Source organism: Ciconia boyciana, chromosome 2 (assembly GCF_034638445.1).
Source record: "Ciconia boyciana chromosome 2, ASM3463844v1, whole genome shotgun sequence".
NCBI lineage: Eukaryota > Metazoa > Chordata > Aves > Ciconiiformes > Ciconiidae > Ciconia > Ciconia boyciana.
Genome location: NC_132935.1, coordinates 14661732 through 14677610, shown reverse-complemented (window position 1 = coordinate 14677610; position 15879 = coordinate 14661732). Strand labels below are relative to the sequence as shown.

Here is a 15879-nt window from a genome sequence, read left to right as displayed (position 1 = left end):
ACAATCTTAAGTAATTTTTTTTTCCTTCAGCAATTTTGCTCCTTCCCTAAAAGTCTCATTTTATGCTAAAGCAATCTAATTAAAGTTCAAATGCAGGTTTTTCATACTGCTAGTTAACCTGAACATGTCACAATAAGGACAGGACTTTTTAATCTAAGTACCTAAGAATATTTCTTATTTTTCTAATACCATGTGATGATCAAAATTAAAATTGTCTTACACAAAAAAAGTTTCTGGTGAGCAAGATTTTGGAAAATATTTGAAAGAATGAAGAGTACTACATGTACTCTTTTGTGCATATAGCAAATTACAAAAAAAAGAAGCCCTAGCAGTTTTATTTTTAAGATTCACAATTTTTGAGATAATTTCAGAATTCTGGGAGGCCAAGTGCTTGTTTTGTTTTTGTTTTTTAAATGGGGAAATCTTAATATTGCAGTGCTTGGTTTCCACAAAAACGAAATTATAAAATTTTGAGATAGCTCTATGTAGATACATTTAAGAGATTAAATTCTATAGTTTGAGGGTTTTTTTGTAGTAAATAGCTCGGAATGCAAAAATATTCCCCATATCATTCTCCTTCAGTGTCTGTCATGTGACTCACTTCTATTCATAGAACAGTTATATCGAAAATATGGGATATTCTTTTTGATGTCTAGCAGCTGACATTTTTAGCCCTATATCAGACTATATCAATAAAAAATAATAAAAGGAGTTAGCTGAATATCTTTTTTCTAGAAAAATAAGAATCAGTCTTTTTTCATTTTGGTTTCGTTCATCTTTTATGAGACCTCAGTAGAAAATTACTTTTTAGCCATCTCTTTCAACTATAATCTGAAAATGAACTTTCAATGTAGTGGTTTCCTTTTGGACTGGAAAACATGCTTTATGAATTTACCTCAACTATATGATAATATACTATATAATACAGTGGCAAACTTGCACAGCATAATGGCACAAATTGTACTGTTCTTCTGACAATAACCCAAGGTTTCTGAAATTCAGATCCCAGATTTACTGTTTCAGCTCTGGGAAGCTTAATCAAATTCAGTTGGATGATATAAATGTAGTTCTGTTTTAGTATTCAAAGACTATTATTTTAAAAGGAAATTAAAACCGTAGTAAAGGTATTCATATTCTGGCTATCAGAAGGATATTAGAGTTGACTCAAAAGCTCATTAAAGAAAATTATAAAATTGTAAGATTAGGTAGGTATCTTGGCTCTAATTCTGCAAATTATTTACTTTTAAGTACACTCTTAAGCCTTATTATCTTTGGTCATAATTCAGCAAACAGATTAACCACGCGTTTCATCTTTGAAATTAATCATGTGCATAACTACTTTACTGAATAAGGAATGATGTAAGATTATACTTAAAATTAAGCACATTTTAAATGGAAAGAATGTATTTTATCATGTGGCTTCAAGCATCTGAGAGGTGCAACACAGATGTCAATAAAATGACACAGATGTTCAATTTTTAGGGGAGTATTTATATGCTTAAGTACATTTCTTAAGCAGAACCCAAAAGCTTTGTGGAATTTGCACTTAAATATACTATAGCATGACTATTCTGTGGTGGATGCTTAAGTTTTTTGGGTCTGATTTCAGTGATATAGATTTCAGTTACTCCTCCCTTTCCATAAGAATATTAATAAGCTTTTTAATCCTTGATGCAATTGGCTGAAAATCAGAGACTAGAAAACGTAATAGAATACTTTTCACTACAGAAGGGTCAAGCCCTAAATTGCATGTATGTTCTTGGGTGTGCTGTACATACTGGAAGGATCACATTTTTTTTCTTCCTCAAAGCCAAGAATGTTTCTCGCTGCTGAAAATTATATTGTTCTGTAGAAGATATCTGATGTACACATGTGGAAAAGTGAGAGTTCTCAATGCTTGCATCCCCTCTCCTAAAAAACCAAAACCCTTGGTTGTTCTTTTTTTCAGAAACGTGGTTTGTGTGTTTTCAGTATGTGTATGGAAGAGTTTAGCATGTGAACCTTTCATGCACATGTATTTAGATGGTTTTGTCCAGTTTGATCAATGAATGTAGTACTTTTTTGACAAGTCTCAACACCTGGGTGTATTAGATTAATTTCCTTCTGTGTATCACTTGCCAAAATTAGTAGTAGTTTGAATGTATCCCGGAGCGTTAAAACTGGCGAGAGCTTTCTTGTCTGTGTATATGCTTCAGAAAATTTTGCTCCACCATCATCACATGCATCAGCCTTCTTTGAAACAACAAAACACTTTTAGGCTCAGTTTCTGCTTTTTCCCCTTGAGTTTAAAGGGCTTATAGGTCTCTCAACTTCTTGCCAAATATGTGTGGTTGCTGGCTCAGGTGATAGATTCACACAATGGACATGGGCCAGGGAGGGTCTGAAATATGAAATTGGACCTTGCTTCCAACAACGTCACTTCAGAGCACAGGTTTGGTGCAGAAAACATAGGATTGGTTTCTCTTTTTTACCATGTCCATTCCACGTGCTAGGTAGCTCCCATTCAGGCTTTGGAGGCTCTCTCAGATTAAAATTTTACTGACAAGTCAAAATACTGCAAAGCTTTACTTGGGCACCTCTACTGCCACTATTGTGACACTAGTTTTTGAGGCTCTGGCTACAATATAGTAATCTATTGAAGAGTTTCAGAAATAGCTGCTCATGGGGAAAACCTTGTACTGTTTTAAAAGAAGCAGTGCTTAATTCAGCGGTTTGAAACATTTGCTCTAGCACACCCAAAACTGCCTGGAGAGATTTCTACAGCTTCTCTACTTCTACCGGGTTGCCTGGTTGGACTTCTGCTGCAGATCTTCCATGTTTCAGGGCAGTTTGGGATCCTCTGCTATTTGTGGGATGTACTCCTACTTCCTCTCCTAAATAGCTACCTTAATTTCTTCATCCCCAGACTAGATGCAGATGGGACAAACATGTTTTATTCCTGCTTGCTCAGTTCATGCTCCCCAATCTCCTGAATTCATTTTCCTTCCTCCCAGGGAAGGAGGATTTTCTGTCCCCAAAGAACACAACAATCAACCTTTATTAATGGGCATAGCTTTGGACAATCATATTCATGTCAAGAATAAATACAACAAGAGGATTTATTTTGTCTGTACAGTAAAATTGTTTAAGTACTAACCATCCATATAGTACCAGTGGTTTATGGAGCTGTAGTGGCTCATAGGTTTAATATAAAACTGTGTTATCCCATAGGCACATTCTCCTTTTTATTTACTCAGGTATAACTAGCGATCTGTTAAACAGGTAGATAATTTAATTATTTTATTTTACCACAGAGCCTCAGAAATACTTAAAAATGTAGGCTATACATCAATACTAGTAGAACATGGTGTCAGAGATCATGTAAGATATGAAAAGGTTTTGGCACTAGTCATTAAGCTTGATTGTTTCTGTTTTTCTGACCATCCAGGTAATGGTGCCTGGGAGACAAAACACTCTTCTGCTTCAGCCTCTGCTGTCTGATACAGAATACAAAGTTACCATCACTCCCATCTATTCTGATGGGGAAGGAGTCAGTGTCTCAGCTCCTGGCAAAACTCGTAAGTACAAACTTTCTGCTTGTCTTCGGCCAAGACACACATGAAGAAAGGCTTACTCTTTTTGCCTTACTCTTTTGGCTTTTTTCCTTGGCTGTAGTAATATATTTTAGTATAAATGTGGGCTTATTTTGCATGACTTGTATGACTCGAGCTTTATATTAATCTCAGTTCATTGATTTATAAACAATGGGTTGCTTCTAATTGACAAATTGTATTTTATATTCAAATACTGTGAGTTTGCAGAAACTTGTGGAGTAATAAAGCTGGTAAGTCCTTGATAGATAGCCTACCAAGGACAAGCCAACTAATGCAGAAAATAAAGTAAACAATGCCTGCTGGGATAGTATCAAACCAACCATTGTGCTGTTAGATTTTCTTTTGTGTGAGATCATTACTTCCTAAAGGTCATTAGAAATGCTGCTGAACTTCTTATAAAAGTGATTGCATTATCTCTAGAGTTCTGACCAAGTACCAAAAGATTACTCAGCTGTAGCTTAAGTTCTCTCTCTACTGTATATTGGTAAAAAATCATCTCATTGTGCACTGCTAGTCATGACAGTATAATTTTATTGACTTATTCTCCTAATTTACATAATTTCTGCCTAAATTGAAATGCTATTTGTGCAGGCACTTAAATCACTTGTACGTAATTACTTTGATTCCATTTGAAAGCATTAAGTGTTCACAAGAGCATGATTTATACATTAAAAACTTTAGTGCACTTAGATTGAAAGAAACTATATAAATAAAATATAATTATCTCTGAATTGTTTTATGTTATTAAAAAAATGTAGGGACAAAGTTGGGAATTAATTTGAAAATCCATTGTTTGTTGAACACAGTTTGTAATCAATCCTTGGTATAACTTGTTATAACTTTCTTAAATATATCAACATTAATCCACTGATGTAATACCAAGGATTAATTTGATTACAGGCTTTCATCCTGGCAATTTTACGTGTAAATCTGAGAGTACTGGGTATCGCACTATTTTCATGTGCGTGTCTTGAGTTTTATGCATGTGCTTGTATGAGATAAACTTGTAAAAGTCCAGTTTGGTTTCCTTTTAGTACCCCTGTCTGCTCCTAGAAATTTACGTGTCTCAGATGAATGGTACAACAGATTACGTATCAGTTGGGATGCCCCACCATCACCAACAATGGGTTACAGAATTGTCTACAAACCTATCAACAGTGAGTTTTTAAACTGATTTTTTTTTTTACCATTTGTTTCTGACTGTACAATGTCTTGACATGATCTTTTGCTGAATTTTGTACTTAAATCTAACAATTGCAGTTACACCCTTGAAAGTGCTATTAACTTAGGTATCTCAGGTTTTGAATAAGAAAGTTTCATAGTCACAGAATGATGCGGGTTGGAAGGGATCTCTGGAGATCATCTGGTCCAACTCCCTGATCAAAACAGGGCCAGCTTGGAACAGGTTTCGCTGGACCTTGTCCAGTCGAGTTTGTAATATCTCCAAGGATGGAGATTTCAAAATCTCTCTGAGCATCTGTTCCTGTTTTTGACTACCCTCACTGTGAAATTGTCTTTCCCAATATCTAATCAAAATTTCCCATGCTGCAAATTTTGTCTGTTTTCTCTTACCATCTTCCTGTTTGCCTCAGAAGTGATTCTACCTCTGTCTTCTCTACCCCCTTCCATTAGGTAGGTGTAGGCAGCAGTAAGATTTCCCCTTAGACTTCCCATCTCAAGGCTGATCAAACGCAACTCTTTCAGTCCGTCCTTTTATGTAATTTTACCATGACTCTTTCTATTTATTTCAGAGACTACCTTTGCTCTCTTCCTGTTCCTCTCTTCTGTGTTCTCCTATTCTTCAACTTCCTTCCCCTCACAATACAAACAGTTTTAGTTTCCTTGACTTTTACTCCCACTCTACACCTCCCAAATACTTGACATTTTATTCATTGCCCATTTTGTCTGTGCTGCATCCTTTGCCCACCTGCACATTGCAGCTAGACAAGGCACCCAAGCTCCTTCAAATTTCTTTAGAAAAAACATGGTCCTCTATTGAGAGCGAAACAAAAATGTGTGACCATTAAGGGACTAAAATACTGTGCAAAGACAACACTGTTGCCTGCTTTCTGAAGTGTATCCAGAACAACTGAGAGAGGTGACAAAGGAGCTGTTTGCAGTTCTGATTTGGGAAAGTTTTATTCTTTTCTATTTTCATTATAATTTTTGCACATTGTTAAATGCTGCTGTTGTACAAGAACCCCTTAGGGACCGTATTGCTGGCTGGCATCTGCTGTCCCCCCCGTTGGTCCTGGCACACCATCAAACTGAAGAGATCTTTGGCTGCCTATTTAGGGCAGCAATAAGTCACTGAAGCAGAACAAAAGGGTCTTAACAGATGCCAGTGTCTAACCCTGCCCTAATAAATCCCACTGCTGAATTTCCCAAGTGTGGCTTCTATCCATGCAAGGACTGAGCAGAGTTTATTTTTGTGTATGGTAAAAAAAAAAAAGGCAAAAAAATAGCAGTAACTTTAGGAGCACATGTAATTTTGGATGTGTCTTAAGATTTGTTTTAACTACCTGCTAATTCAATGGATGAGCAAACGATTTTCTAATTTATTTCATTTTTTGCAGTTCCTGGTCCTGCATTGGAGACCTTTGTAGGGGATGATATTAATACAATTCTCATTCTAAATCTCTTCAGTGGAACGGAGTACAGTGTTAAAGTGTTTGCTTCATACTCAACAGGCTTCAGTGATTCCCTAACAGGCGTAGCCAAAACCTGTAAGAATGATTTCATGCTGTTCAGATCTCTACAGGCTGTTTTTCGCTATAACTATGGCTTTGTGCAGCTCCCTGAATAAATTTTCACATGGAAGACTTTCTCAGTTGTGTGCAAATTGTTTTCCTGAAATGAAAGTCTCTTTTTTTATCAGACTATATGAGGCTTTAATATAATCTTCTGGACGTTAGCAAGACAGGGGTCGTAAAGCAGATGTTATTATTTATCAGCCAAACATATTTGCCTACTAGTAGACATAAATCTCCTTAATGGAAAGTCTATTTAGTCTTTTTTTTTCTAGCTCCATATATATAATATGATTTAGTCTTTATATATCTAAAGCTCAATTTTAAATTAGATTTTGTCAGAAATATTGATGTTATAATGATTTTTTAAAAATTATTTGTAGTCACTGAATTTTTAGCAGTGTTCATTATTTAGTCTTAACTAAATTGACTTAAGTTCCAAACTTTTGGTCTAAAGATTCACTTTTTTTTTTCCTTCCTGTTTTGGATTTTCTTGGCATCATTTTTTTAAGCAGCATTTGAAATTATTTGTTAAAAATTAATTGGCACAAGTGTTTCACTATAATTCTTTTGTCATTTTTTCTTGTATGTCTTATTAGATGCATAAATCTAATTTTTTGGTATTTAATTTTCAGTGTACCTGGGTGTGACAAATTTGGATTCCTATCAAGTCCGCATGACTAGTCTCTGTGCTCAGTGGCAGCTTCACAGACATGCTACTGCATACAGGGTAGTTATAGAATCGCTTGTGGGTAAGTTACTAAATCATTTGATATGCAGCTACAGCCTAACCCAGAGAATTGAATTGCATAAGTTAAGAAATCGTATGCAGTCGGACCTGTAGACTGGCTCCTGAAATACTGGAAATGATGGACAGAAGAGAGTTGTTTACACATTGAAAGTTTCAGGATTAGAAGTAGCATTCCTATCCTTTTATATCAAACAGATGTTGATAACTTGTCCTTTTTATAGGAGGGAGTTTTGTCTATCAGTAGAAGATAGGTGATTACCTGAGTTTTTCACTGGTGTGAGGGATAGAAGATGGATAAAGGATGAATGGAATACATCTAAGATTTTAAATAAACCATCAATAATAGCTCTGTAGGATTAGGATGGACATGAGAGGAGGGTAGAAGGGTAGGGAAAGCTCTGATTGAATCCAGACCATGCTCACAGAGTCGGAACAGCGTCCAGTTTTGTTCTCATTCCGTTGATTGTTAATTACAGCTTGTAGTAAGTACTCATCTGGGTAAACATGAGATATTTTTATGTGGCAACACATGGTGTCTTGATGCTTTTAGCACTGACTGTGTAGAAGGTGAATTACAGCCTCTTCCGTCTCACTGATTCTCAGGTGTAGCCAGAAGAGTTTATGGAGAAGTCACTATTTGTGCAGACTAACTTTCTTATCCCTAGTAGACATCAGTGATCTTTTGAATAGTGACAAATTAAAAGCTTGGATAACTTAAGAGAAATGCAGTTAATAACATTTAACGGGATCTATCAAAGGTATCATGAAAAATAATACTAATTTGGTTGCAAAAAAATGATGACCTTTCTGTGGAATGGCAAATGGATGGTGATACGGTTTATTTGAAGGCCTGAAATACAGACAAGCTGTTCAGAAAGCAGAGATCTTGCCTGGCACAAGACAGCACAGATTTGCTTCTCATCTGGGAGCTACCCAACATTCTGCTTTCATCATATAGAACTGCCAGAATTGTTTTAACTGAGCCAAAAGAGCCTAAATGTGAGCAGAATGAGCTAAAGTGTGAACAATTGCTTCTTACTAACATCTATCATGAAGAGTTTTGATTGTCAGATTGGGTGAGTGTCTCGTTCAGGCAGTGATTAATTATTTTTATACTAATGTAACACCTGCTGATAAGCATCAGGGTTTTTTCCTTGGCAGTGAATGACTGTTTGGCATTTTTTGTATCTACTCTGTAAAATGTGAGATCAGTTGCTTGTATTTAACTTCTTTCTGCTACAGATTATGAATTGTGCTGAAGGTTCCATTATTATTATTATTTAAATATGCCTTATGCTATTTCTAGTGCCTGGGCTTTTTCCATTGTCAACATGTTTTCCAATTCGGAATTTAGCAGAATTAATTTTGGAACCCTGTAAATACTATTCCTTAACCAACTTGTTAAATGGTTACTAGTGGAAGCTAGAGTACAATATCTAGTTCAGTCTCTCTTGCAATTACTAAGCACATTACAGACTCTGATAACCAGAGGCATAGACAAAGGATGCTGTAGAATTACATAAAGCAACAATTCCTCATTACACTCTGATAATTTAGGACCAGATCCAAAGCCCATTGATGACAGTGTTAGTGATTTTTATTACCTTCAGTGCATGGGGTGAAATTAATCTTTTTTCCTGCAGATGTCTGACACATTCCTCAGCTCCTACTTAATATGAAGGATGAAATGTTAGAGACCTCTGCACAGAGGTGAATTTCCAGAAATAAGGCAGCATGTAGTTTATTAATTTATGTCAACCACTTGCCCTTCATCTGCTGTCATGTCCCCTTCTTATTTCAGACTTAAATTACATTATTCAATAAAACAGTAAAGAAATGTTTTAATGGTTGCTTTTACAATTCCAGATGGAAAAAAGCGAGAAGTAAATCTTGGTGGAGGGACGCCTAGACATTGTTTCTTTGAGCTGATGCCTGGAACTGAATATAAAATCAGTGTTCATACACAGCTTCAGGAGATAGAAGGCCCTGCCGTAAGCATCATGGAGACAACGTGTGAGTAAAATAGATCAGAGTTCAGCCAGCAGCAATAATGCTTGATTGCTTCTCGTGTTTTGCCCTTTGCCCACAGATGTGCTATTCCTATGCAGTTTCCTTTAGCTGAGTTTTTAATTTTTCAGCTGCATTGTGACTTCTCTACAGAGGTGCAGGATTCTTACACCACTGCTGTGTATTACTTGTGAAGTCACATTCACCAACTGTATTTGACTTCTTAATGAGAATGAAACAGGAAGGATGGTTTAGCTTTCTTCATAAAAAGTCCCACTAGGGGATACTCTGAAAATCTGAGACTTTGGGGGGCGGGGGGGGGGGGAAGTCCAGAAAACTGAAGCAGAGAAACAGAGAAAGTTTTGTATCCTGCAGCTCGTGTTATTTAGTAAAATTTCACCAGTGTGTGAGTAATTTACAGTTAAATGGGACCTTGATACCCAATCTACTTATGTATTTTAAAACAAACAAATCAACTAATCTTTTTATTATTATTCTCAATAACACAAGACAGGCAAAAAACCCCTTGCAGCTATTTATGAAGGCAAGATCCTGCTCTCATGAGTTCAAAACACTGCAAAACAAAATACAGGATGAACAGAGTGAATATTTTAACATTATCTTTCTTTCTTCAAGCCCATTTTCAGTCTCAGTGATACCGTTCTCATACTATATTACTAAACACCACAATGCTGTTACCCTTCTCTCAGGGTAGATAATGTTTATAATTTTCCTCTTCAAGTGAACCCTCCCACACTTATGTGGAGGGTTTTCCTTTTCACATAGGAGAAACTTGCACAGGTGCATGACTCCACTTCTCAGTTGTCCAAGGCTCATTCTCAAAGCAGTGAAGAACAAGCTGAGCTTCTCTTGCTTTTTGGAGGAATGCATTTTGTATGCTTTGCAGTTCAGGGAATTAGGAGACATAAGGAAGAACACACCTTGGCCTACATGTCCATTTGAGAAAGATGGTTTGTGATGCAGACAAATTATTGTATCACCTCAGAAGAAAACGCTCTTCATGGTGACCTGAACCTCTCTGGTGCTTAGAGAGCAGCCTTTCAAGTCACCTTACTGCAGCTGTGACCCGTTCTAAATGGGTCTGGTCCTGGTCTGTCTGTAGCCATGGAGGGCCTGGGCATTAGTTTCTTGTAGGTGTTTCAGAGTCTTGGTCCTTTCTTTTATTGAAGCCAATGGGAAAACCCACATCAGTTGCAGTGGGAGTCAGCTTGGATGTGGACATGACGCTTGTAATGAATCCTGTTTGCACAAAGAGGTTTCCTAAAGGTTTCCTAAAGATTTCCTAAAGATAGGTGCCTTTTCTGAAGTTGTCGTATCTAACTCTATCCATTGTCTATAAATGTAACATATATTATAGCAAATAACAAGTATAGTCCTACTTGAGGGAATGATGTTCTGTCACTTATGGCTTCTTATGCTAATTGCATTGAAAAAAAATGGAAAAAATGCCCTTGAATGAAAGCGGAAGCTTTTCCTCAGATACAGTTGTGGAAGTCAACACATGTGCACGTTATCTCTGAGAATGAAGCCAAGAGTGTATTGAAAGGCACTAAATAGAGCTCTTGCATTCAGCAAAGCTGTCAATCAGTGATCATGTATTCAGCTAGGTTTCTGGGAGGTTGTCATTCCAAAGCTTATTTTCAGGAGAAGGATGAGACAGTTTTCAGAAACTCCATATAGTAACCTTAATAGAAGTTGGTGCATGCAACAAAGCCACAGTCCTGTAGAGTTGTGGTTGGAACTGCATTTCTAGCTGGAAACATAAGATCTTCCACCAAATTCAGGAAAACCTTGATCAGAGCAGGCTGTGATCAGCTCTGAGTGCAGGCACTGGCTTGCTTTTGCACTGTCTCTTTGTATTTTGGATTGCAGGACTAATATCTTCTTCCTTCCAGGGTGGGTAGAGACCTACTTTCTGTGACTAAGGACTGGTTGTGGTCAGAAAGAGAAAGGACACTGACCTTTTACAAAATGAATTATGGCTACTAGGTCAAGAATGGGGCTGCCACATGGTCTCTACTACACTGGGGAAACCCAAAAAGGGGCAGTTCCAGTAGTAGTTCAGTTGTATTATTGCATCATTCACACTGAAGTGCAGCCATTAATTGCTCCGTAATAGTACTATCCTTTTTCAGGTGGTCAGCAGAGGAGGACATTACATGCACACGCTCACCTACATTTCTCTCCAGTTGCATAACTAGTAGATTAGAGATAATGAATTTTAAATGTGAAGATGAGTTTGTGATGTGAATGCTGTGTTTAATACAGATAAAATATATTGGGCTTTTAAGCATTTTTTAATATTCCTTCCTTTTATTCTCCAGTACCATTTCCAACTCAACCGCCAACACCACCTTCAACACCACCTCCACCACCTACGATCCCTCCTGCGAAAGAGGGTAAGTGCTGCATGTGTGGGTTTATAATAATTTTCAACATAATAATAATCAACATAAGGTGTTGATGCAATGTTTTTCTGCTTCTGACACTGTCTTAGGCCTGTAGGGATCAGGTTTCAAAATGCATTTGCTACAGTGACACTGTTAAGGCAGCTGGCTTAAATTTAATGATCCAAAAATCTGGCATCATTAATGAATTGTTGAAATTTGCAGAAAGGAAGGTTAATATGTATGAGATATTCTTTTTCCAGAACTCCTAAACGATACCTATTTTGCAAGTGAAGCAGATATCCTAGGGTAATTAAACTTCTAAACCAGCATGATTTTTAAAAATATATCTACTTTAGGTAATGAGAAGAGTGTTGGCTGTGTTCAGTCTCTTCCCTCTTTAAATGTAGACTTCCTTCTATGTATCATTTGAACATGTAGTGTTTTGTGCAGAGTCTGATAAATATTTCTGTGAGGGGAGCATTATTGTTGGAGACTGAGGGTCACATCTGTCAGCTTGAAGTCGGTGGACCAAACTGACATATAGTAATTGAGAATTTAATCCATAAGTACGGAAAAAAAAGACCTTGTTGTGTGTGTTTTAGAACTGCATAGCAGAATATATATATATTTTTTTTAATCCAAGGAGTAATCAACAGAAAATGAGAAATACAGGTACGTATCTTCCTGTCCCATTCTCTGGATTTAGATGAACATGTTTCTTCAAGATGAAATGTGTTGAAAAACATAACTTTGCTTTGACACTCTTTGTTTCTGACCCCAAGCAATAGACTTGGATTCTGTAGAGCGTTGAAAGTTCCCAGTTCCCATGAAAGAGTGAGCAACTTGTGTGAGCAGGTGTACAGCTCTGCAGGCCATTTTGCATAAGAACATGCTGGAATAAGATGAGATGGGAGAAACCTGCATTGCTCCTAAATAGTGCAGTTAAAGGGGTGAGCATTAGGCACTACAGAGCTTAGGGTAACTTTTTGAATGGATTAGTTTCCCACTGGGAACCTCTACAGTCGAGATTCTCTCATTTTGCTTACTGTGTCATGCTAGGAGTCTGGGATTGTATAAGTTCATGTGTGACTTTACTTAACAACCTAAATAAAAATAAAAATGGTTAGCCAGATTTTAAAGAATCGTTATGGCCCTGAAGTGTATTCTGTGATAGGATCTGTCAGTGCAGACCATTTACCCCTTGCCGAGCTCAGCTGGTTCTACACCTGCACTGAAGTCAATGCCAGCAGGTCTGTTTGCTAACGCATTATTAACTAACATTAAACAAGGGCTTTTCATGACAGTTGCATTTTCTTAAGTGATCGATGAGATTTCATGAGGAGTTGAGGCATTGCTCTAATTCCAAAATACTTGCTTTTCTTTCTCAGTGTGCAAAGCAGCCAAAGCTGACCTAGCGTTCCTGGTGGATGGGTCATGGAGTATTGGAGATGACAATTTCAATAAGATAATTAACTTTCTCTATAGCACTGTTGGAGCTTTGGATAAGATTGGTCCTGATGGAACGCAGGTAATCAACATGTAGAGAGACGGAGGGCGCGTGGACTTGACAGTATTTTAGACTAGCACCAGAGGTGAAATGAATCAAAAAGTAATTGACATCATTTCACACTTCTTTTGAAAATATAAACTGCTTTAGGACAGCAATTTTTTTCAATATCTTCTTTTATACACTTTATATACTTCTTTTATATGATGAAATTCATGGTATGAATTTTGCTAGCATGAAGGCTAAGTATCATTTCAGTCTCCCCTAAATCATTCTAATGAGATTTAAGTTGTGTTAATGTTTTTGGTATTGGTACTCACTGTGGTGTTTATTTCTAAATAAGCTAAAAATGGCATTGATAAGGAAAATTAAAGGTTCGTTTATTTAAAATCTGCTCTACAGAATCTACAGGGCTTGAAATAAAATACAGTATTTACAATGATTGTTCTATTTATGTAGTTGTTTAGAGGGATGCTTGAATCTGCTCTAGAAAAGATTATTGGCAAATATATTACTGTTTTAAGTGTTACCTGTATAATATGCAGTTTGAGATAGCATTGAACATTATTTTTAACTTAACTTTTAACTTTAACCCTGAAGAATGCTCAGTTTCTACTGTTTCTTGCTATACAGCTGTTTTCACAGAATATAATCCATGGTGCTTCAGCAACTTATGCACAAGTTTAAGCTTAAGCATGTGAATAGCTCCTTTTAAATCAGGGACATCACTTATAGAATATGAATTTCAATATATGTTTTGAGAGTTGTAGGCATTTAGTGTATTGAAATACAGTCTGGACTCATGTAGCATCATATTTGGGAGAGGCAATATTTGAGAATATGTTCTTGCATCTTTCTATTACTTGCTTCAGTATTGCTCCCTAACTTAAGTTACTAATGTGCAGCTATTAATTCATGGAGACTGAATAAAGTCCCTGCAGTTCTGTGCTTGAGTAACTGTACACGTGTGAGCAGCTGTAACTAGGATTTTGCTTTTGGGCTCGATTGAGAGTGCTTTTGCCAAAGTGGGTATTACTTTTTTCATCCTGTTTGCTGCAAACTGAAACCAGAAAGTGTTAGATGGTTGCCAAGGCTCCAGAGAGTAAAATTAAACTTTATTTAGTGAAAGCTTCTTAAAGAGAAAAAAAAACCTCTGGCTTCAATTTAAGGATGAAGCAAAGTTACAAGATAAATCCTTGTTTTAAATGCGCTGATTCACTTACTTTTTGCTCATACACTGGCTGGTGCTTTAGTAATGAACACATCTTCTGTGTGCACAGGTGGCAATAATTCAGTTCAGTGATGATCCCAGGACAGAATTTAAATTGAATGCGTACAAAACAAAAGAGACTCTTCTTGACGCTATTCAGCAAATAGCCTACAAAGGAGGAAATACAAAAACAGGTGAGAAAGGTCATGATTGTGATGCACATTTTCTCCCTGCTACTCTCTATGCAGTATTTCTTTCCCATTTGCTAAGTGGTTTAATATATCAGTGCAAAAACAGTGAGAACATGGTGTCTCCACACTGGAGGTGAAAGGTTGGGCTTTGAAGTTAGAAAGTCTTCGTAATCTGCAGTTTACACCCTTCACCCCCTACTGCTGGGTATTCACCCCTCTGACCAACAGTGATGTCAAGGATTAGGGAGGAAGGGAGAGAGGCAGCTAGGCAAAGTGAATGAATGGGGATTGTGGAAGGTGGAATGGGGAGTAATATGAAATCGGGTTGGCAAGTGGAAAAGTGGGAGGGAGAGGAGATGGGAGGGAGCTTGCAGAGCATGTAGAAAACAGTAGACAGAGTGGAGGGTCTGTTTGGTTATAAGCCAGGACAGTTAAGCCTCAGTGGTATGTTTAAGAGTGGGCTGGGGGAAGATGTCTGTTAACTGAATGTAGTTACATTTTAATTAATCCCTTAAGATAGCTCTCTGATGTAAAGAAATTAAAGATAAGTGCTGAAAGAGTTAAAATCTGTTTTAGTTGGAAACCGTATGTTTTATTATTCTCAGACTGCGCAGAAATTTCTTGCAGCTGTTGCATTGCATCCAATCTCAGTAGTATCAAAATAACACGTTTTCCATTTACTCAAGAAAATGCTACAATGGCACTTTCAGTTGTTACCTGGAATGTGCCCTACAATCCAGTAAGGGAAGAGTTTGTTATCTCTAACCTGCACAGAATACCCTTTCCCACACATGTCATGTTCTTGATCTTCACCTTCTGGATTGAAAAAAGGATGGCTGAAGCCATCAAATTTTCAAAGTTTAGGGTCAAAATTAAACTTTTCTAAATCTCTATTTTAATAACTGCACAATGCACTAATTTACAGACTACTCAGGACCCAACAGATTCCTCTTTTTATCCATGTCTAACATATGATATGAGAAGCCAATAGAAATTGGATTTATGTCACAGTGAAAGTATGTTGTCATTTTTTTCTGTTTCAGGCAAAGCCATTAAACATGCAAGAGAAGTCTTGTTTACTGGAGAGGCAGGCATGAGACGGGGCATTCCAAAGGTTTTGGTTGTCATTACTGATGGGCGATCACAGGACGATGTGAACAAAGTCTCCAGAGAAATGCAACTAGATGGTAAAACGTGTAGTTTTAAGAAGTATTCACATTTTCCTTTTTCTCATTAATTATAACTACGTAAGTGTGGGCATGAGATAAGGGTGACTTTTGCTCCAGGAAGATTTCCAAGGTTAAAGAAAACAGACAACAATTGCTAAGAAACTCAGAATATCGCTAGGGTATGGTTAGATTCTAGATTTTTTTTGGTGATTAATGCTATTATTTTTCATTTTGGTGGCAGTGCTAAAATCCTGTAGTAGTCAATGGAATTGCTCCCATGATGAAGAATT

General features: G+C 37.0%; 1 protein-coding gene across 8 annotated transcripts in view; it reads left to right on the top strand.

Annotated features, from left to right (window-relative positions):
* COL14A1 (collagen type XIV alpha 1 chain) overlaps nt 1-15879 on the top strand; it is a 126266-nt gene that overhangs the window by 62340 nt on the left and 48047 nt on the right. For all 8 annotated transcript variants that reach the window (XR_012040753.1, XM_072851963.1, XM_072851962.1 and 5 more), the window contains 9 exons: nt 3428-3557; nt 4628-4750; nt 6170-6319; nt 6979-7095; nt 8961-9107; nt 11447-11521; nt 12901-13040; nt 14300-14423; nt 15464-15607. Coding sequence is in view for 7 of the 8 variants with exons in the window: in XM_072851963.1 (XP_072708064.1) it covers nt 3428-3557; nt 4628-4750; nt 6170-6319; nt 6979-7095; nt 8961-9107; nt 11447-11521; nt 12901-13040; nt 14300-14423; nt 15464-15607 (1150 nt within the window). In the remaining variant the exon portion in view is untranslated. The remainder of the gene's footprint in view (nt 1-3427; nt 3558-4627; nt 4751-6169; nt 6320-6978; nt 7096-8960; nt 9108-11446; nt 11522-12900; nt 13041-14299; nt 14424-15463; nt 15608-15879) is intronic.